The sequence below is a fragment of the Branchiostoma lanceolatum genome, chromosome 8 (genome assembly GCF_035083965.1).
Source record: "Branchiostoma lanceolatum isolate klBraLanc5 chromosome 8, klBraLanc5.hap2, whole genome shotgun sequence".
Lineage (NCBI taxonomy): Eukaryota > Metazoa > Chordata > Leptocardii > Amphioxiformes > Branchiostomatidae > Branchiostoma > Branchiostoma lanceolatum.
The window spans coordinates 411,464-432,764 of record NC_089729.1 but is presented as its reverse complement, the minus strand read 5'-3'; the positions used below and the strand labels follow the sequence as shown (position 1 = coordinate 432,764).

At 41.9% G+C, this 21,301-nt stretch overlaps 1 protein-coding gene across 1 annotated transcript in view; it reads left to right on the top strand.

Annotated features, from left to right (window-relative positions):
• The window catches only part of LOC136440752 (dynein beta chain, ciliary-like), a 95,271-nt gene that overhangs the window by 40,065 nt on the left and 33,905 nt on the right, over positions 1-21,301 (top strand). Inside the window, exons 33-48 of the mRNA XM_066436857.1 lie at positions 1,865-1,991; positions 4,023-4,175; positions 4,729-4,854; positions 5,773-5,880; positions 6,414-6,592; positions 7,916-8,029; positions 8,510-8,666; positions 9,398-9,543; positions 11,276-11,392; positions 12,422-12,560; positions 13,539-13,631; positions 15,729-16,001; positions 16,476-16,736; positions 18,100-18,248; positions 18,978-19,085; positions 21,046-21,220. Of these exons, the coding sequence (XP_066292954.1) occupies positions 1,865-1,991; positions 4,023-4,175; positions 4,729-4,854; positions 5,773-5,880; positions 6,414-6,592; positions 7,916-8,029; positions 8,510-8,666; positions 9,398-9,543; positions 11,276-11,392; positions 12,422-12,560; positions 13,539-13,631; positions 15,729-16,001; positions 16,476-16,736; positions 18,100-18,248; positions 18,978-19,085; positions 21,046-21,220 (2,425 nt within the window). The remainder of the gene's footprint in view (positions 1-1,864; positions 1,992-4,022; positions 4,176-4,728; positions 4,855-5,772; positions 5,881-6,413; positions 6,593-7,915; positions 8,030-8,509; positions 8,667-9,397; positions 9,544-11,275; positions 11,393-12,421; positions 12,561-13,538; positions 13,632-15,728; positions 16,002-16,475; positions 16,737-18,099; positions 18,249-18,977; positions 19,086-21,045; positions 21,221-21,301) is intronic.

Below are 21,301 nucleotides of genomic sequence, written 5' to 3'. Positions count from 1 at the left end.
GAGTATCTAGGTTAAACATGTTTTGTTTTATTCCCTCCCCAGTCTGACCCTATGTGAGAAGGCCCTTGCTGAGTACCTAGGTTAAACATGTTTTGTTTTATTCCCTCCCCAGTCTGACTCTATGTGAGAAGGCCCTTGCTGAGTATCTAGGTTAAACATGTTTTGTTTTATTCCCTCCCCAGTCTGACCCTATGTGAGAAGGCCCTTGCTGAGTATCTAGGTTAAACATGTTTTGTTTATTCCCTCCCCAGTCTGACCCTATGTGAGAAGGCCCTTGCTGAGTACCTAGGTTAAACATGTTTTGTTTTATTCCCTCCCCAGTCTGACCCTATGTGAGAAGGCCCTTGCTGAGTACCTAGGTTAAACATGTTTTGTTTATTCCCTCCCCAGTCTGACCCTATGTGAGAAGGCCCTTGCTGAGTACCTAGGTTAAACATGTTTTGTTTATTCCCTCCCCAGTCTGACCCTATGTGAGAAGGCCCTTGCTGAGTACCTAGGTTAAACATGTTTTGTTTATTCCCTCCCCAGTCTGACCCTATGTGAGAAGGCCCTTGCTGAGTACCTAGGTTAAACATGTTTTGTTTTATTCCCTCCCCAGTCTGACCCTATGTGAGAAGGCCCTTGCTGAGTATCTAGGTTAAACATGTTTTGTTTATTCCCTCCCCAGTCTGACCCTATGTGAGAAGGCCCTTGCTGAGTATCTAGGTTAAACATGTTATGTTTTATTTCCTCCCCAGTCTGACCCTATGTGAGAAGGCCCTTGCTGAGTATCTAGGTTAAACATGTTTTGTTTTATTCCCTCCCCAGTCTGACCCTATGTGAGAAGGCCCTTGCTGAGTACCTAGGTTAAACATGTTTTGTTTATTCCCTCCCCAGTCTGACCCTATGTGAGAAGGCCCTTGCTGAGTACCTAGGTTAAACATGTTTTGTTTTATTCCCTCCCCAGTCTGACCCTATGTGAGAAGGCCCTTGCTGAGTACCTAGGTTAAACATGTTTTGTTTTATTCCCTCCCCAGTCTGACCCTATGTGAGAAGGCCCTTGCTGAGTACCTAGGTTAAACATGTTTTGTTTTATTCCGTTCTCCCCAGTCTGACCCTATGTGAGAAGGCCCTTGCTGAGTACCTAGGTTAAACATGTTTTGTTTATTTCCTCCCCAGTCTGACCCTATGTGAGAAGGCCCTTGCTGAGTACCTAGGTTAAACATGTTTTGTTTTATTCCCTCCCCAGTCTGACCCTATGTGAGAAGGCCCTTGCTGAGTATCTAGGTTAAACATGTTTTGTTTTATTCCCTCCCCAGTCTGACCCTATGTGAGAAGGCCCTTGCTGAGTATCTAGGTTAAACATGTTATGTTTTATTCCCTCCCCAGTCTGACCCTATGTGAGAAGGCCCTTGCTGAGTACCTAGGTTAAACATGTTTTGTTTTATTCCGTTCTCCCCAGTCTGACCCTATGTGAGAAGGCCCTTGCTGAGTACCTAGGTTAAACATGTTTTGTTTTATTCCCTCCCCAGTCTGACCCTATGTGAGAAGGCCCTTGCTGAGTATCTAGGTTAAACATGTTTTGTTTTATTCCCTCCCCAGTCTGACCCTATGTGAGAAGGCCCTTGCTGAGTACCTAGGTTAAACATGTTTTGTTTTATTCCGTTCTCCCCAGTCTGACCCTATGTGAGAAGGCCCTTGCTGAGTACCTAGGTTAAACATGTTTTGTTTTATTCCCTCCCCAGTCTGACCCTATGTGAGAAGGCCCTTGCTGAGTACCTAGGTTAAACATGTTTTGTTTTATTCCCTCCCCAGTCTGACCCTATGTGAGAAGGCCCTTGCTGAGTACCTAGGTTAAACATGTTTTGTTTTATTCCCTCCCCAGTCTGACCCTATGTGAGAAGGCCCTTGCTGAGTACCTGGAGACCAAGCGTCTGGCCTTCCCAAGGTTCTACTTCGTGTCCTCGGCTGACCTTCTCGACATCCTGTCCAACGGCAACCAACCTGTTGTGGTAGGTGTTATTACTGTTACATGTATTGGGAAGAAAAAACTAAACAAGATTGGCAACATAAAAAGATGTTGCCATGGCGACGGTGGTCTCTGTTGACGTTTTCGTTTTTAGCCCACATGCAAATAAGGACCTCGCATAAATCATATCAGTCGATCACCTTCTCTACCAAAATAACACCAGCTGTCCAATGTATGAAAATCTTGTTTTCACAAAAAAAGATATCGTACCATTTCCTCATAAATTATGTAAATGAGGCCCTCTATGCAAGATTTGTGTCTAATAGTGGCCACATTTACTTAACTTCCAAATGGTGCAAAAATGAAATCCCCATCATTTACCACTATGGATTTATAGTATTTTATCATTTATTATGCAAATTAAGTATCAATTTGCATAACTGATATCTATCGATATTTATCTCTTTCTCAGTTACATATGTCATGTGTTTGAGAGTCCTATAATAGAATGCAGCTGATTTATTAACTGTCCTCATTTATTATGCAAATCAGATATCGATTTGCATAATTAGCATATGATTATGTAAATCATCACTTAAGCTATCTACACACCAAAAATTATGATGATCCCTCATCCCCTTCTTGCGTTATTCTCTTTCAAAGTTTGAGTCAAAATCAGCTCCTGCAGTTCCAAAAAAAGCTGCTAGGGGGTCCAAATCTACAGGACATATTTTCCTAACAACGAGCTATCCACCACTTAAAAATCATGACTATAGCATGTTCAGAAGACGAGATTTGAAAAGTGAAAGTTCCCCTGCAGTACCGTAGAAAGTCGCTAGGGGGCCCAAAATCCAATCATTACAAGATCTCTCACAGACCTACCCACCTACAGAATATGAAGACAATACATCCAGGCAATCTTGAGTTATCGTCCAATGGACTTTTGACATTCCTGTACAATTCCTAGAATTCTTGCAATCTGCACACAATATAGTAAAAATTTGGCTCGCCCCTGAGGCGTCGCCAAAAATTAGCATGCCTTTTTCAAATTACTTGTAGGATTCATACATGTATGTACTTAAAGGCAGGCTAAACTTAATTTCGTAAAGCATACTGCAGTATGTTAAATATACCACTAAGACCAGTTCTGACTTGTTTTACACTAGTCCGTCATAGATAATATAAGCGTTTTTACAACATTTGAAATTTGCGGTGTGGTGATGTAATACTGGCGATGTCCAAAGCCCTTTGACCTTTGTGACGTCAGATTCCGAGTCGGAGGAATGGCGTCTGGAGCAATTCCTATGGTGCAGGTGTGGCCGACTTGGAATCTGACGTCACAAAGGTCAAAGGTCTTTGGACATCGCCAGTATTACATCACCACACCGCGAATTTCAAATACATGTATTGTAAAAACCCTGATCTATGATGGACTCATGTAAAAGAAGTCAGAACTGGTCTTAGTGGTATATTTAACATACTGCAGTATGCTTTACGAAATTAAGGTTAGCCTGCCTTTAAGTATTCCACTCGCACTTTCTTTCCTTCAGGTTGTAAAGCTTTGCCACCTGATGACAGGGTGACATTGAGAGGGGAAAATTACTTTTTGATGATAAGGGGACCAGTATCAATTGTTATCTAAGTTAATACTTCTGCTCCCTTACAACTCCCTCTTCAGGTGGCCTAGCACCTGTTCAAGTTGACAAAGTGACTAGAGTTTATTTTGATATTTCTTACAAGATTTCTACTTTTTAAACCATTCTTAAACTTACGCCAAAAATAATTACTCAAGCAACTGGATAAAGTTTTGAAACAGAGGTTTCAGACAGCATCCACTGTCTTTCGTCAGTGACTAACGATAGGACTGAGAACACCAGGTTTTATACCAAAACTCTGAATGGGTATGTTCTCAGTCCTATCGTTAGTCACTGACGAAAGACAGTGGATGCTGTCTGAAACGTCTGACTGTTTCAAAACTTTATCCAGTTGCTTGAGTCATTATTTTTGGCGTATCTTACTACCTGGATGTCTAACCTTCATCAACGCATTCTTAAACTTGTATTTTCCCCCTCAGGTGTCTAAGCACTTGTCCAAGCTGTTTGACAACATGGTGAAGCTGAAGTTTGAGGAGGACTCCAGCGGGGAGGCCACCAAGATGGCGGTGGGCATGTACAGTGGGGAGGGCGAGTACGTCGAGTTCGACCAACTGTGCGACTGCAACGGACAGGTCAGTCTTCTTCTTCTCTCACTCACTCACTCACTCACTCACTCACTCACTCACTCACTCACTCACTCACTCACTCACTCACTCACTCACTCACTCACTCACTCACTCACTCACTCACACTCACTATCTGGTTTATCGTCTTCTTTTCCCCATCATCTGGGGGTTTGACGTGCTTGCATGCTGATGGGGAAGCTTGGTGGCCGCTCGCCAGGTGCCTCTGTCCTGTGGATTTACATCGTGTAGGTTGAGGTGGTGGAGGTCCTCATTGATGTTATCAATCCACCTCTTCCTTGGTCGTCCTCGTGGATTTCGGCCCTCCACAGTCATGCCGATGATTTTCTTGGGCCACCTCTCCCTGTCCATTCTTTCAAGATGCCCATACCAACGTAGACGTTTGGATCTCATCACATCCTGCGCACTAATGTTGAAAACAGATTGTAATGTAACGTTGTAGAATGCCTAAAGTGAAAGAAGATGTTTTGGAAGAACAAAAAGGAAGAATCTACATTTCAGTATACCATGGTTGGATAATGCCTTTGTTGCGTTGCTGCAGGTTGAGGTGTGGCTGAACCGTCTGATGGACAGAATGAGGGAGACCGTGCGGCTGGTGTGCGCCGAGTCGGTCATCACATACGAGGAGAAGCCCCGCGACCAGTGGCTGTTCGACTACTGTGCACAGGTACGTTATTTTCATAACAAAAAGAAATGCCCCTGCAGTTCCAGAGCAAGCTGCTAGGGGGCCCAAACCTATACAACTCCTCCCTTACATCACAAGCTATCTGCCACCAAAAAATCAAGACCATGGCAAGTCTAGGTGAAAAGAAAAAAAATGGAAGTTCTCCTGCAGTACCAAGATCAAATACCAGGGGGTCCAAAATCAATCTTGACCTTCGTCTTCCCAAGACCTACCCGCCTACCAAAAATCATGAACATCCATCCACAGCTCCTGGAGTTATGCTGTCTGCACTGTACAGCCGACCAAAAATATAACCTTCTGGCAAAGGTAGCAACAGTAAAATCTCGTCAACGTCAGTGAAAGTCTTTAAAGCAGGTTATTTCATGACAAAATAACACTTTCTGAATCCAATAAGGGACTACAGTGTAGCACACAGTTACTGACAATTGGTGAAAATATTACGTGATTAGGTGTTGTCAGAAAAGACATGAATGATGAATGATGATAAAGGAAATTTCATTTTCCTGACACTTAAAAAACTTTTTTTCAAGTTAAATACAAAAAATTGCGATCTACCAAATCTTCTACCTGTACCATCATGGTAAATTCCTCAGGATACTGTGAATGCATTTAAGTTCACGGTAAAATGGAGTGTTCGGAGTGGTTTAAAGTTTGTGGCAGTGCTCTAGTAACAATTACTGCTACGGTATTGGACAAAAATGTTTGCGCTGGTTTTAAGTTCGCGTTGAAATGGTCGCCGCGAAAACCGCAAACGTAAAACCACAATGATCATTTCTGCATTTGCAGTAACTGAGGACCTGGATTTTCAGGATATAATTTTTACGACTTGTCTATGTAACAGTGCGTGGTGAATTTGAAAAACAACTAATATCAAACCCTAACCATGTGACATCTCCCCAGCCTGCCCTGACTGTGAACCAGATCTGGTGGAACACTGAGGTTGTCATCACGTTCGGCCGGCTGGAAGAAGGCTACGAGAACGCCATGAAGGAGTTCAACAAGAAACAGGTACGTCGTCTTGTCTTCCGAAAACACTTTGCAGTCAACAGCCATTATTCTGGGAACCAAAGCCATAATTCTGGGAACTGAAGCCATAATGCTGAGAACTGGATGCAGAATTCTGTAGAATTTGGGGAACTGAAGCCAGAATTCTGAGAACTGGAGGCAGAATTTTGGGACCCGAAACCCCCAGGGGGTCATCAATGGCTGCTACATGTTTTTAACTTCATATTTACCTACCAGATGTGATATTAAGCCATTTGGGTTTAAGATTGCTGAAATGTGGGAGGTAGTCCTAAATTAAACTTGAATTCCAAAATTAAAATGGAAGCTGTTAGTCTTGAAGTAAACTTGAGCTATATGGGCTCCTTTCTTCATACAGAATTGTGGGCCTTTCGTGTGCTTGCTTGGGTTAGCTGATAATGGCAATGAGACAGACAAACAATTTGTTTTTTTCGTAATGTTTAAATAATGACTATCTGTGCCATTGATGAGATAAACTGACAAATAAACAAACAAATTTTTTTCTCTTTGATGTTTAGATTAACCAGCTGAACCAGTTGATCACCCATCTCCTCGGTGAGCTGACAAGGGGGGACCGTCAGAAGATCATGACCATCTGTACCATCGACGTGCACAACCGAGACGTGGTGCAGAAGATGATCATTAACAAGACCGAGGCGGCCGGGGCCTTCCTCTGGCAGAGTCAGCTCAGACACAGGTCAGGACTTCTTCTCTGTTCTTCTTTTAGTCGGGTTGGCGTAACGGTTAGCCGAGGGCGTTTGGCCCAGAAGTCCTGGGTTTGAATCCGCTGACACGCCACCCATGTCGTGCCCTTGGGCACATCACAGGACTTTCCTCACTCCACCCAGGTGTTGAAATGGGTACCTTCAGTTTGGGAGGTTAAAGGTGGTGAAAGGAGAGGGTTGGGCTCCGCCTTCCAAAACCATGCCCTATAGACACAATGGATAACAACCCACTGCCCCTACAGCCTCAAAAAGGCTTTGGGAGTACCTTTACATACCCTCACCTTTACATACCCTCACCTTTACATACCCTCACCTTTACATGCCCTCACATTTACATACCCTCACCTTTACATACCCTCACCTTTACATGCCCTCACCTTTACATACCCTCACCTTTACATACCCTCACCTTTACATGCCCTCACCTTTACATACCCTCACCTTTACATACCCTCACCTTTACATGCCCTCACCTTTACATACCCTCACCTTTACATACCCTCACCTTTACATACCCTCACCTTTACATGCCCTCACCTTTACATACCCTCACCTTTACATACCCTCACCTTTACATACCCTCACCTTTACATACCCTCACCTTTACATACCCTCACCTTTACATACCCTCACCTTTACATGCCCTCACCTTTACATACCCTCACCTTTACATACCCTCACCTTTACATACCCTCACCTTTACATGCCCTCACCTTTACATACCCTCACCTTTACATACCCTCACCTTTACATACCCTCACCTTTACATACCCTCACCTTTACATACCCTCACCTTTACATACCCTCACATTTACATACCCTCACCTTTACGTACCCTCACCTTTACATACCCTCACCTTTACATACCCTCACCTTTACATACCCTCACATTTACATACCCTCACCTTTACGTACCCTCACCTTTACGTACCCTCACCTTTACGTACCCTCACCTTTACATACCCTCACATTTACATACCCTCACCTTTACGTACCCTCACCTTAAGTACCCTCACCTTTACATACCCTTACCTTTTTCTTCTGTTAGGTGTTTTTTCTTTTCTTCTAAGTACATGAAGATACAGCCAACCACCCCCAGTCATGAGCCACATCAAAAAAGTCCAGTCCAATTTTGTCTGGAGCAACCACCCCCCGTCACCAACCATTTTCCTCAGTCCCTTGAGTGGCTGTTGGGACCAGGGGTTGGCTGTACCTAGCATGCTTATCCAGCCCAAGTGCTATTGATAATTGGTAGCATGATTAATTGATTAAATGATTATTCCTTGTCTTTTCAGATGGGACGAGAACCAGAAGCACTGTTTTGCCAACATCTGTGACGCCCAGTTCATGTACTCTTATGAGTACCTCGGTAACACTCCTCGCCTGGTCATCACACCTCTCACAGACAGGTAAGGTCCACAACGTTTTGTTAAATTTTAGGAAGAGGAAGAAATTGAAATTGAGGGCTTGGAGGAATACTATAATTTTGGCAAAGTTGCAACTGAAAAGTGAGTCTGAAATTCCCCTCAGATGCTGTTTTAATGCAAAGGAAAGTGGTCTCAATCCAGTTTTACCTGAGAGCTAATCTTCTACTGGTCGTGACAGAGAAGACAGACGCTATGTACAGTACATGTATTTACAGGTTCATTGCACCGGGGAAATTCGCCTAGCTCTTTTAGACAAGCACAGTGAACATTGGACCACGGCTTAACGTCCCGTCCTGAGGACTGCAACCCTTTCCGTTAGCGTGCATGTTGGGTGAGCGACACAGCCGGAATTGAATTCACGGTTGCCTCTAGTTCCAGAGGCAAGATCGCTAACCACTGGACTACACATGCTAATTTGATGATTTTGATGATTTGAATGATTTTTTTCCTCCTGTACCTCAGATGTTACATCACGTTGACCCAGTCCCTCCATCTCATCATGGGTGGGGCGCCTGCCGGACCCGCCGGCACGGGCAAGACGGAGACGACGAAAGATCTGGGGCGAGCCCTCGGCATCATGGTGTACGTCTTCAACTGCTCAGAACAGATGGACTACAAGGTGAGCCCACTTTCACTCTCACAAGCCCACCTGTTGAACTCCTTCTTCTTTTGCTTTCTTTTTCCAGATAACTTGTTTGTCGATCTGAAATTACTCCCTTGTCTTATTAGAAAGGCATAGATACATGTGTATGTCAAATTCCACTGTTTGAAGTACATCTCATAGTAAAAAACAGCAGAGTGTATTTTCTAAGTCCACTGAACTTGTACAATTGATAGATATTGTACTGTATTTTTTTGTTACTTGAAGAGGGCTAGCTGCATTTTCTTTATAAAATAGAATTTCCTTTGATCCAGTTTTTGGTGAATATTGTTTGTTGAAATTCGTCATTGGCTGGCTGATCATTTTGATTTGATTGATTTATTTGACTGTTAAAAAAGTACAGCCAGGGCTACCCAACTAGCCGAACTGCTATTACAAAGGGTTTAAGCCCTGGGAACAGTATTCAAAGCTCATCATATTCTTCGCCCCAATTAGTTATGAATGATAAAGCACTCCACACCAATTTAGTTCCTTGGTTCTTAGACATTTTAAAGTTACTAAGAATTTAGCAAGCGGTCAAGATGGAAATTGAAGGCTAGGAGAAAAACTTGCATCTCACGAATTAACTCCCTGAAACTGAGACTCCGTTTTAAACTTGATGTTGCAAATTAGCATTATTTTGTAAAATCTGGGAGCCAAGAAATAGAATGATGTCTCATATGTCTTCCTTCCTCCTTCTCCTTCTCCAGTCTTGTGGCAACATCTTTAAGGGCCTGTCCCAGACGGGAGCGTGGGGGTGCTTCGACGAGTTTAACCGCATCTCCGTGGAGGTGCTGTCTGTGGTGGCCGTACAGGTCAAGTCCATCCAGGACGCCATCAGGGACAAGAAAAAGAGGTATGGGCATGGTTTTTTCAACATTTTAGAGTCAATCTTAGCTTGAGAATGCAACCTGCGGCACTTATATTTTTTACTTATATCATAATATCATGATCACTGATTTTGACTCAAGATGACTACATTGATGTAATAGCAGCTGCTTTGTTTTCATGTTCAGGCTAGTAAAAGATATGTTTGACTTACAAAGTCATACACTCATGTACACTTATAACTTTGCATTTGTTTTTCCAGGTTTGACTTTATGGGAGAAGACATCAGCCTAGTGCCTACTGTAGGCATGTTTTACTGACGTAGTAAACTGTTCTATTTTCCAGGTTTGACTTTATGGGGGAGGACATCAGCCTAGTGCCTACTGTAGGCATGTTTTACAGACGTAGTAAACTGTTCTATTTTCCAGGTTTGACTTTATGGGAGAAGACATCAGCCTAGTGCCTACTGTAGGCATGTTTTACTGACGTAGTAAACTGTTCTATTTTCCAGGTTTGACTTTATGGGAGAGGACATCAGCCTAGTGCCTACTGTAGGCATGTTTTACTGACGTAGTAAACTGTTCTATTTTCCAGGTTTGACTTTATGGGGGAGGACATCAGCCTAGTGCCTACTGTAGGCATGTTTTACAGACGTAGTAAACTGTTCTATTTTCCAGGTTTGACTTTATGGGGGAGGACATCAGCCTAGTGCCTACTGTAGGCATGTTTTACAGACGTAGTAAACTGTTCTGTTTTCCAGGTTTGACTTTATGGGAGAAGACATCAGCCTAGTGCCTACTGTAGGCATGTTTTACAGACGTAGTAAACTATTCTGTTTTCCAGGTTTGACTTTATGGGGGAGGACATCAGCCTAGTGCCTACTGTAGGCATGTTTTACTGACGTAGTAAACTGTTCTATTTTCCAGGTTTGACTTTATGGGAGAGGACATCAGCCTAGTGCCTACTGTAGGCATGTTTTACAGACGTAGTAAACTGTTCTATTTTCCAGGTTTGACTTTATGGGGGAGGACATCAGCCTAGTGCCTACGTACTGTAGGCATGTTTTACAGACGTAGTAAACTGTTCTATTTTCCAGGTTTGACTTTATGGGGGAGGACATCAGCCTAGTGCCTACTGTAGGCATGTTTTACAGACGTAGTAAACTGTTCTATTTTCCAGGTTTGACTTTATGGGAGAAGACATCAGCCTAGTGCCTACTGTAGGCATGTTTTACAGACGTAGTAAACTGTTCTATTTTCCAGGTTTGACTTTATGGGAGAAGACATCAGCCTAGTGCCTACTGTAGGCATGTTTTACAGACTTAGTAAACTGTTCTATTTTCCAGGTTTGACTTTATGGGAGAGGACATCAGCCTAGTGCCTACTGTAGGCATGTTTTACAGACTTAGTAAACTGTTCTATTTTCCAGGTTTGACTTTATGGGAGAGGACATCAGCCTAGTGCCTACTGTAGGCATGTTTTACAGACGTAGTAAACTATTCTGTTTTCCAGGTTTGACTTTATGGGAGAGGACATCAGCCTAGTGCCTACTGTAGGCATGTTTTACTGACGTAGTAAACTGTTCTATTTTCCAGGTTTGACTTTATGGGAGAGGACATCAGCCTAGTGCCTACTGTAGGCATGTTTTACTGACGTAGTAAACTGTTCTATTTTCCAGGTTTGACTTTATGGGAGAGGACATCAGCCTAGTGCCTACTGTAGGCATGTTTTACAGACGTAGTAAACTGTTCTATTTTCCAGGTTTGACTTTATGGGGGAGGACATCAGCCTTGTTCCTACCGTAGGTATCTTCATCACCATGAACCCTGGGTACGCTGGCAGGACTGAGCTGCCCGAGAACCTCAAGTCTCTCTTCAGGTATAATGTCCTGAACTTAATTTCTCACATTTCAGTAACTCTGTACTTTTAAAGATCTAATTAGTTTTTATTTTGCTTGCAACTGAGTAATAGTAATCAACCATGATTGCCTCATGCTAGGTGTGGATATTGTCGTAAAGTTTTATTCCATGAGAGAAATAGAATACACAATAAATCAGGCATTGATATTTGCGTGCCACATTTTCTGAAAAACAGACGGAAGTCTTTTTTCATTCTGACAGGTGGACAACTCATCATAAGAGTGCTTGTATCCTCAAGATTTAGCTCTTTAAAAAAACTGCAAAAAATATTTGATTCTTGGGACAGAAAAAAAAGTCACCCCATTCATCCCCAAAATCTAAACTTCAGGACATGACGCTGATGCCGGAAATGTATTTTTGTAAGGCTAGCTTAAAAAGATTAATGACATACCTAACAACAACATTTGAGAACACCGGATCCCAAACAAAGAATAGGATGGAAAAAAAGTTAAAACTGGAGACAACCCTGATCACATTCAAGTTACATTGTTAACTGAAGGGACCACCCTAAAGATTAATAGATAAATAGATATTAAATAAAAGATAAAGATTTTTTGAAATGTTACAGTCTCGTAAAATGCCATTCATTGGGATTCAATCTCTTTGAATTAGACCATAATTGATTTTTACTTGAAAGTCCATCTGTGTTCAACTTGGTAGAAGTCATTCTGTATCAAAGTTAAACTGCAATTTCCAACACAACAATTTGGACTTACTGATGGCAAATTTTTGACTTATTAACTCCAGTCCTTATCAAGGTTTGAGCAATTCACTGTCTCTGTGACGTCACAAGGACGAAGGCCGCCTGTCACTTTCTACAACATATGATCCACTGCTCACCGAGTCACATGTTCTACCTGCATAACGTGACGTCACAGAGACACTGGATTGCTCATTCCTTGATAAGGACTGGAGTTTGGTAATTTCTTGTGTTGGAAATTGCAGTTTAACTTAGATACAGAATAATAGATTCTTGTACTTCCCACAGACCCTGTGCCATGGTGGTGCCAGATTTCGAGCTGATTGCTGAGATCATGTTGGTGGCTGAAGGCTTCATGGACGCCCGACTCCTGGCCAGGAAGTTCATCACGCTGTACTCGCTCTGTAAGGAGCTGCTCTCTAAACAGGTCAGTCTGGACTCGCTTTCAGTTTGTAGAAACTTGAGGTAACCAGGAATGAGTAATAGTACCGGTGCAATGGCCTAGGGGGCAGAGTGTTCACCTTGCACACGGTAGGTCGTGAGTTCGAACTTCGGCCGGGTCATACCTAAGACTTTAAAAATGGTACATTATAACTGCTCTCTCTGCTTAGCACTCAAAGTTTGGATTCCGAAGTTAAACACACACACCACTACCATTGGACTAGCCCCGCATGCAGTGATTGCTCAAAGTTGTGTGGCCCAAGGGCTACTGAAACGGAGATGGGCGCCACCCTATGCACCATCGGTGCGGGAGGGAACTTTGACTTTGAACCATGAAATTCCATGACTGCCAAAAGGTAGTAAATGCTACAATTATACATGAAATGTCTGTCAGAGTGACTGTTTCCAAAATCTAATATCCAGTCGCTTGTAAAGAGTTACTTACTGTTACCTTGCATTTGAAATGCATAATAGTGCTACATGGTGAGAGCTGTTGCACACGCTTTTAATTTGTACAAACCACAAATTTTTTATTACGTGACTGACGAAAATCTAGATAGACTTACTTGTAATGAGTATCTGTTACGTTGAACATGAAATGCATCAATTGCTATGTGGTTAGAGCTAGTTGCACACTAGTTTGTGTAATATCTAGTATCTTTAATGATATGTTTAAGTGTAATGTTTTTGGACGTGTTTCTGTTTTAAACATCTGTAGAAATAAATTTTGTATTTTGGAGCAAGATGTGTAGGATTTGATGCACTACACATTATGATAATCATTGTGATGTACAGATATTATGTGAATTATAGTTTAGATTGTGATATCATGAGCTGCTGTTTCTAGATATGTTAAAGTACTGTCACTGACCATAGCCTTTGTCAAAAGAAGAAAGACTCATTTGAAATCTAGTAAGTAAGCTAGGATTAAACCTCAGCACCATAATCTAATGCACTTCTACAGGACCATTATGACTGGGGTCTGCGAGCCATCAAGTCTGTGCTGGTGGTGGCTGGTGCCCTAAAACGTGGCGACCCCACACGACCTGAGGATCAGGTATGTACCTTCACTGCAACTTCGTTCTCTTTGTGAAGGTGTGTTTGTTAACTCTATTTTGCTGAGTGCGATCTTGCCATGGAAGGCTGCGTTCAAGATTCAAAGATTAACGATTGCTTAAACCTCTGTTTATTACTATCAGTAATAGTTATCTTAGAACATTATAGTCAAATCTTTTACTGCACAAGAAAAATACCTTCCCCATCACTATCTATTGATGCATGATTGTAATCATGTCTTTAATTCATATAACAAGAACTTCTTACAGGAATATCTATCGATCTTTATAAAATTATACAATTATACAATTTTATTATAATTATACATTCAAACATACACAATAGACAATAAACTCTATGAGAGACTTGCTTGTTGGGAAAAAGCAAGGGTCTTGATATGTGAATGAATTTTTTTACACACTGTATTATGACATTGTTCCCTTGGCAAGCTCACATACACCTTTGACATGCACTTGCAGCTCTTTCCCATCCTGCAAATACTGCATTAATCTGATTTCAGCTTACAGCAACTTATATATATGTAGATGCTTTTTGATTAAACTTCACAGCAATTTATCGTAACACTTTCAATCAACTCTATTCATTCTGCCAAATTGACAGTTGCACAGAGGAACATTTAAACTAATACTAGTATTCATCCTTGCTTACATTACACTATGAAATGTAGTTGCCAGAACTTACCGCGATAATATTTCAAATAAATATTCATTGCACCAGGCACTAACACTAATCAGTGTAATAATACTGCAAGTTTTATTAGCATGTTTATTAACTCACGCTTGCATTCTCTTCTCACCATCTCTCTATTCATGCTTGCTCACACGCTCGCAGCTTGATCAAAATGTGGTAAGACCCAGCAACAAATAACTTCTGTGACTGCATGATAAATATGCCAGATGACAGTTACTCAAGCAACTGTAACACTAATGGAGATCTCAATAAAACAAACAAACTAACAAACAAACTGGATTAGATTTTTTTTGTCAATGCAAAATTTTATCCAGTTGCTTGAGTAACTGTCATTAATGGCATATCTTATCACCTAGATGTCTAACCTTCATCGATAAATCATTGTATATTTGTCTGCATGTTTTTTCCCCTTTCCTCACCAAAGCCTCCCCCAAGGACCTTGGACCACTTGCCGCCGTCGAGAAATCATTACCTTATAGCTCATAACAAACACTCCAAACAGGTGACCAGTGGTAGAGAGGGCAAAGTACAATCAGGGGAAAGCCTTTTTTTTAGAACACCTCAAAACTGTGTTTCACACTCTGTGCCGCTTAAGATAATTTTTGCACTGTTTCTGGTAGGACTGTAGCTATCAAGGATGTAAACTTTAAGCTAGAATTTGTGTCTGTAACAAAACATTCATAGTTTACTAAGATGTAGGTATGTACAAATGTAGTAGTAAGAGTACACTGTCACATACATGTAGTTAGTAGAGGAAGCTGAAACTAGAAAATAAAGATGAATGCAAAACTTCGATAGTAACGTACTTTGATTAATATTCTTGGGAATTTTTGCACCCGGAGATTAAACCGGTTTTGTTTTCAGTTTGCAGCATCAAGTTGAAAATTAATGCACTTAACTTTTTATTCCGGACATCTTGTACATGTACATGTATTGTCATAGCATGCAGCACTGGAAGCCTTGTGACACTCGCACACATTATGCAAAATGCACCTTTACACTAGGTTGAATGTACCCTAGCTGGATACCATCCTTTGTTGTTACCGCTGGCTCTCCCTTTTTGCTTGCATACCATGGAGTCTAGGCTTGCAAGACCGTGATAAGCAAGTGATAACTACGAAGGATGGTAGCCAGGCTTGGTTGAATGATGTGTAGACCACACCAGTTTTATTTGTTGGTCCTCATATTCATATATTATTTTAAAAATGCTAAATTGAGACACATGTACAGTTTTTATCTTGAATACTTACTAAATTTTTACTTAAGAATGTCCTAGAACCGAGAAAAAAACTATTGTGGCCTTAAGTGTTAAAATTTATTTTCTGCACTGGGTCAGTGTACTGTCCCGCACCATACATACATTATAAGTTGTCTGATACACCCATAGGTACTCATGAGAGCCCTGCGCGACTTCAACCTCCCGAAGATCGTGGCAGACGATGTTCCCGTGTTCATGGGTCTGATCGGCGACCTGTTCCCGGCGCTGGACGTGCCGCGGAAGCGTGACCTTGACCTGGAGGCGCTCGTTAAGAAGTCCACGACAGACCTGAAGCTTCAGCCCGAGGATAACTTCGTCCTGAAGATCGTGCAGTTCGACGAGCTGTTGGCAGTGAGACACTCCGTGTTCGTACTGGGGAACGCAGGGACCGGCAAGAGTCAGGTAGGGAAAATAACCCACGTAATCATAACTACATCATGTCAAACTCTGTATGTTTATCTGCGATTCAGCCCCGTCGGGTATACAGTTGTCGGCCAACCCTATAATGCCTCCCTCAGTGCCGTATGACAGCGATCTATCAATGAAATAACCGACAGCCCAGCTGATAAGCTGAGGACTTAGGCTACGCATGGAAAACAAAAAAATCTTGGATTCTTGTGGATACTTTATGTTCTCCATGGCCATGTGTTGGTGTTGGAGAACGAAGGGACTGGCAAGAATCAGGTATTAGGAAAATAACAAACGTATACAAGTAAAAGATGCAAAATAGAAACATTCAAAGTTGGACGTAATCAAACCAACATGCAAATAGTATACACTTTGACAAGCACTCGGTTTTCATGTTGGGGGACACAGGGATTGGCGAGAAACTTTTGATTTAGAAAATGACGCATCATTGCATTTACCCCATTCCAGGTCATCCGAACGCTTATAAAGACCTACGCCAACCAGAAGCGTAAGCCCATGATGGTGGACCTGAACCCGAAGGCCGTGACGAACGACGAGCTGTTCGGCATCATCAACCCGGCCACGCGAGAGTGGAAGGACGGGCTCTTCTCCACGATCATGCGCGACCTGGCTAACCTGAGCAGCGACGGGCCCAAGTGGATCGTGCTGGACGGGGACATCGACCCCATGTGGATCGAGTCCCTCAACACCGTCATGGACGACAACAAGGTAAAAAAAAACACTGGTCCAGATGATTTTTCCAGAGTTTTAGATATTCAATAATAATAAGTTTATTGCAAGTTCTTGCCAGTAGGCTAATAGACCGATCCTGTCGAACACCATATCGAACGAATAGAAGACCCATAGAACCCCCTGTTCTATTCAGCCCACCTCCGTCAAAAACAGCGTTGGCGGGGCAGAAATGGCACGTGTAAAGCAGGGTACGTATATCTGGGACAGGTTTTCCACTGTATTGGTTGAATGCATGCTCAGAACAAAAACGAATTTAAAAAGAAAATAGATCGGGCACTCAAGGAGAGGAAGCTTGTACGGTGTTTCGGTGCTGACTACTACAAAGTCCGCTAGCGCAGAGTTTCGTATCTTCAGTTACTGGTGTGTGAAACTGGTTAACTTGAAAGTGAACAAGGAAGTGAAAGGATGCATTTTAATTCTTAGTTACCAAATACCATGCAGCTGTTATGCATGCGGTCAATACAGTGGGAACCCTGTCACAGATATATTAACCCTGTTTTAAACGTTCATCGGCTGCTTGTCAGAAACTGGGCGCTGATGCCCACCGACAAGGGAAAGCTATGCGGCGCATACCGCTTTAACATTGACCGAAAACATTACGCTCTCACCGCAACTACACCTACCCCCTAATTAAACAACTCTACCCGGCGGATACAGCATTCAACAAAGAAGACATAGCATTCTTATTTGGCCCGCTCTGAAAGGGTTTCGGTGCCACAAAAGCTAAACCGAAGTCAGTGGCATTATTTTCAAGCTAGCCGCGGCGGCCATGTTTGGTCCGTCAAACCCTGTTTTTGACGGAGGTGTTCGAAATCGAACAGGGGGCGTGGCTTTGGGATCGGTCTATTGCAAGTACATGTAACATGGAAGGACGGACAGTCAATTGGTAACAATATAGCATGTGGCTATTCTAGTCTATTAAATAATATTCTACAGTTACTACTGGACATTTAATACTGGTTAACACTCATGGTAGATGTGGGTACACATTGTTGTAAAGTCCTTGAACACTGTCATGGATAGAAAGAACTCAAGGTAAATTTTTTCATAGTACAAGTCTTAGAACAATTAAAAGGGAAAAAAATATGGAGTCAAGAACTAGAATGCTGATGTTAAAGGTAGACACATTGACAGCATTGAATTCATTGGTCCTATTGGGGAAATAGAAAGCAAAAATTCAACAAGATGCCAGGCCCATTAAATGGATTACTAGACAAAGTAGTCATCAAATTTAGATTACTTTCATTGAATTTCCATACTTTTAAAGAATAGTGATACAATGTACAGTAAAATGCTTCATATTCAGATTCTGTCTGACGATGCCATGTTGCGTTGCTAGGTGTTGACCCTGGCTAGCAACGAGCGCATCCCGCTGAACCCCACGATGCGTCTGGTGTTCGAGATCAGCCACCTGAAGACCGCCACGCCAGCCACCGTGTCCCGTGCCGGCATCTTGTACATCAACCCGCAGGACTTGGGGTGGAATCCGTGAGTGCTTCTTTCACATTATCTACCATTGACAACATGAGTACCTCCTGTTGATATTATCTACCATTGACAACATTGTATAGCCTATTGTACATGTAGTTTGTACCTCCTGTTGATATCATCCAGTACATTGACAACATTGTATAGCCTGCTGTACCTCCTGTTGATATTATCTACCATTGACAACATTATTATAGCCTGACCTGTAGTTTGTACTACTGATCATTCTATAACCTAGAACCTTCCTATAGTTTGTACTAGATTAATATGAGTACTAGCCAGTAGTATTTTGCCATACATTATACCTGTTACAATCATTGTGCAATGAACTTTGACTTGACTTGTCCAGTCATCTTGAACACAGTTCAGATTAATTTGGGACAGAACATTGCACTTTGGACAAATGTTTCTAACCCTTTACAGCTTATGCTTACAAAGTTGAAATTTTGTGAAAAACTTTGGATCCATGTCACTGTAGGGATCATAATGATCCCTAGCTGGAGTTGTCACGCGTCATCAAAAATCGAAAAATCTTGAGATTTTTTCACAAAGTCTCAAGATTTCTTCTAGACAGAATATTTGATGACTTTGTTTTTGCATGTTGCTTGTTTAAAGATTTTCGACTCAGAGGAAGGATGAAAAACTTAGAGACTGACGTTTGATTGATTGATTGATTAACGTTTAGAATATTTAAGAATTAAAATCTTTTGATGTTCATTTTCCCCCCAGTGTGGTGACCAGCTGGATCGACACGCGGGAGGTCCAGTCCGAGCGAGCCAACCTCACCATCCTGTTCGACAAGTACCTTCCGACCTGCCTGGAGGTCATGAAGGGCAGGTACGGACAAACATGCATCTCGGATCAAAACATAATTCCACCACCCATAGGGTACATAATTCCGCCTCCCTGAGAAGATTTGTCCAAACAGATTCTCCAACCCAGTATAATGCACACCTGTAACGTTATATTAAACTATGCATACCGAGGTTGCTGCACTAGAGATCTCTCAAACCTACTGTTTTTCAAAGTGGCGGATTTATGTAACCCGGCGGATTGAGGTTATAAAAAAGTGTTATAATGTAAGCTCGGGGGTCATGAAGGGTTCCTGATCAGATGTACAATGTAAAAGGGGACATCACGTTGTTTTGTGATTCAAAAGTCTGTTTTCAGTAGTTCTTGTAGCATGTATGGACAGCTGTACATGTAGATGTGTGCTCTTAACTGTTACTGATGTGTTCGACTGATGTTTCCATTTGCCACGTTACCCTCAGGAGCAGGCTAAGCAGGTATCAGTGGTGGCTGGCATAGAGTTAGCCTGCTGTTATGATAATTAGGCTGCTCTATACATATTTTTTGTTATTGATATTATCAACTTCATGCAGCTAATCTATAGGGATCTTAGTATAGATCAAGATCACTCCCCCCTGCTCTAAAGCCGGTGGTATGAATCTTAACTGCTCAGTAAAGTCTCACTTGTTGAAGGCAAGAATTCCTTGTAGATGATTTTTGGAATCTTTCATGTAGATTCACTGTTCTTGTGCCTTTCAATATTCAAAGTAACATTGTGCTACAGTAGTCAGGGTGTGAAATACTTTTTTGAGCCAGGTTGCCCATGTTGCAACCTAGGGCAAATGCTAGGTTGCACATCCAAATTTCAGGTTGCTCCAGCAACATTCACCAATTTCATCAAATTAAGCTCGTATGTAGCGTATAATACTACTAATATTTCAAGATATAAATTAGATAGTATTTTGTTCCCATTGACCTAACAACATCTTGTTTAGCCGAGGGCAGAGTGTTTTCGACTTTTTCAGCTCAAATTCCACGATATGAAGGGTTTTGGATGGTTTAAAACGAAAAAGTGTTGATTTCTTTATTTCAATTGAAGATTTACCAAATTTTATGAGAGTGACACAGTGTTTTTGTTTTTGTGGGCTTCCAGGGCTCCGATTGAGATCTTTGGCTCAAAATATAAGGTTGCACACTGCGCTACCTGGGTTTGGAATTAACTTGCACCAACCGAAATCTTGTTGCACTGTGCAACGTGCAACCAGGTATTTCGCACCCTGGTAGTAGATAGTAGTCAGGCTATAAGGTAACCATCACGATGTTGATATTGTCATGATTGTGATATTTCATTGTTGTGATATCCTGTCAACATTTTGATAACCTGTCAGTGAGTTAGCTTCCTCATGGATATATGCTGATCATAGATTGATAGAAGTACGAAGATTGCACGAAAAATGTTCCGAGCCTGTTATGAAGATATGGCATGTCCTTCCTGTTAGGTTTAAGAAGATCATCAACATACAGTTATAGAGCATTAGCATGCACATTATTTGATAGATTATTTCTACTGCTTGTCATAGATTAGATTTAGTTCTTTATACTTGTAAGCTATTAACAATTATAGTTCAACTATCATGTGCTGCGGCCATAAGTACATATACCAGTTATAATTGTTGGGCAATAAAGATCTTCCATAAGAAGAAGAACTTTATTGCACGACAATAGTACACAGTATTTTTAATTTTAGCAAAAAAAATCATGAAAACAGAAGGCTGGGTTGAAAACTTGCACCTGACCCTGTTCACTCCCTGAAATTGTGTGCACCAATTTGAAAGTAAAAACATTCCTCTGAGATTCTGTTTTCATGTTGTTTTTCCAATCTAGCATTTTTTTTAAATTTGTTTTTATTCCGTTAACCAAGGAAATAGATTGGTGTGGCCTTAGGGCTAGCATACGTTTTTGATATATTCCATGCCTGTTCTGAAGATATGCCATGTTTCCCCGGTAGGTTTAAGAAGATCATCCCCATCCCCGAGATGAGCATGGTGCAGATGCTGTGCCACCTGCTGGAGTGCCTGCTCACCCCGGAGAACACTCCGCCGGACTGCAACAAGGAGCTCTACGAACTCTACTTCGTCTTCGCCGCCGTCTGGGCCTTCGGAGGCTCGCTGTTCCAAGATCAGGTGGGTGGATTGACTGGTTTGTTTGTTTGTTTATTTACTTACTTCATCTGAAGACAACTGGGTTGCCCTTTCAACTTATGA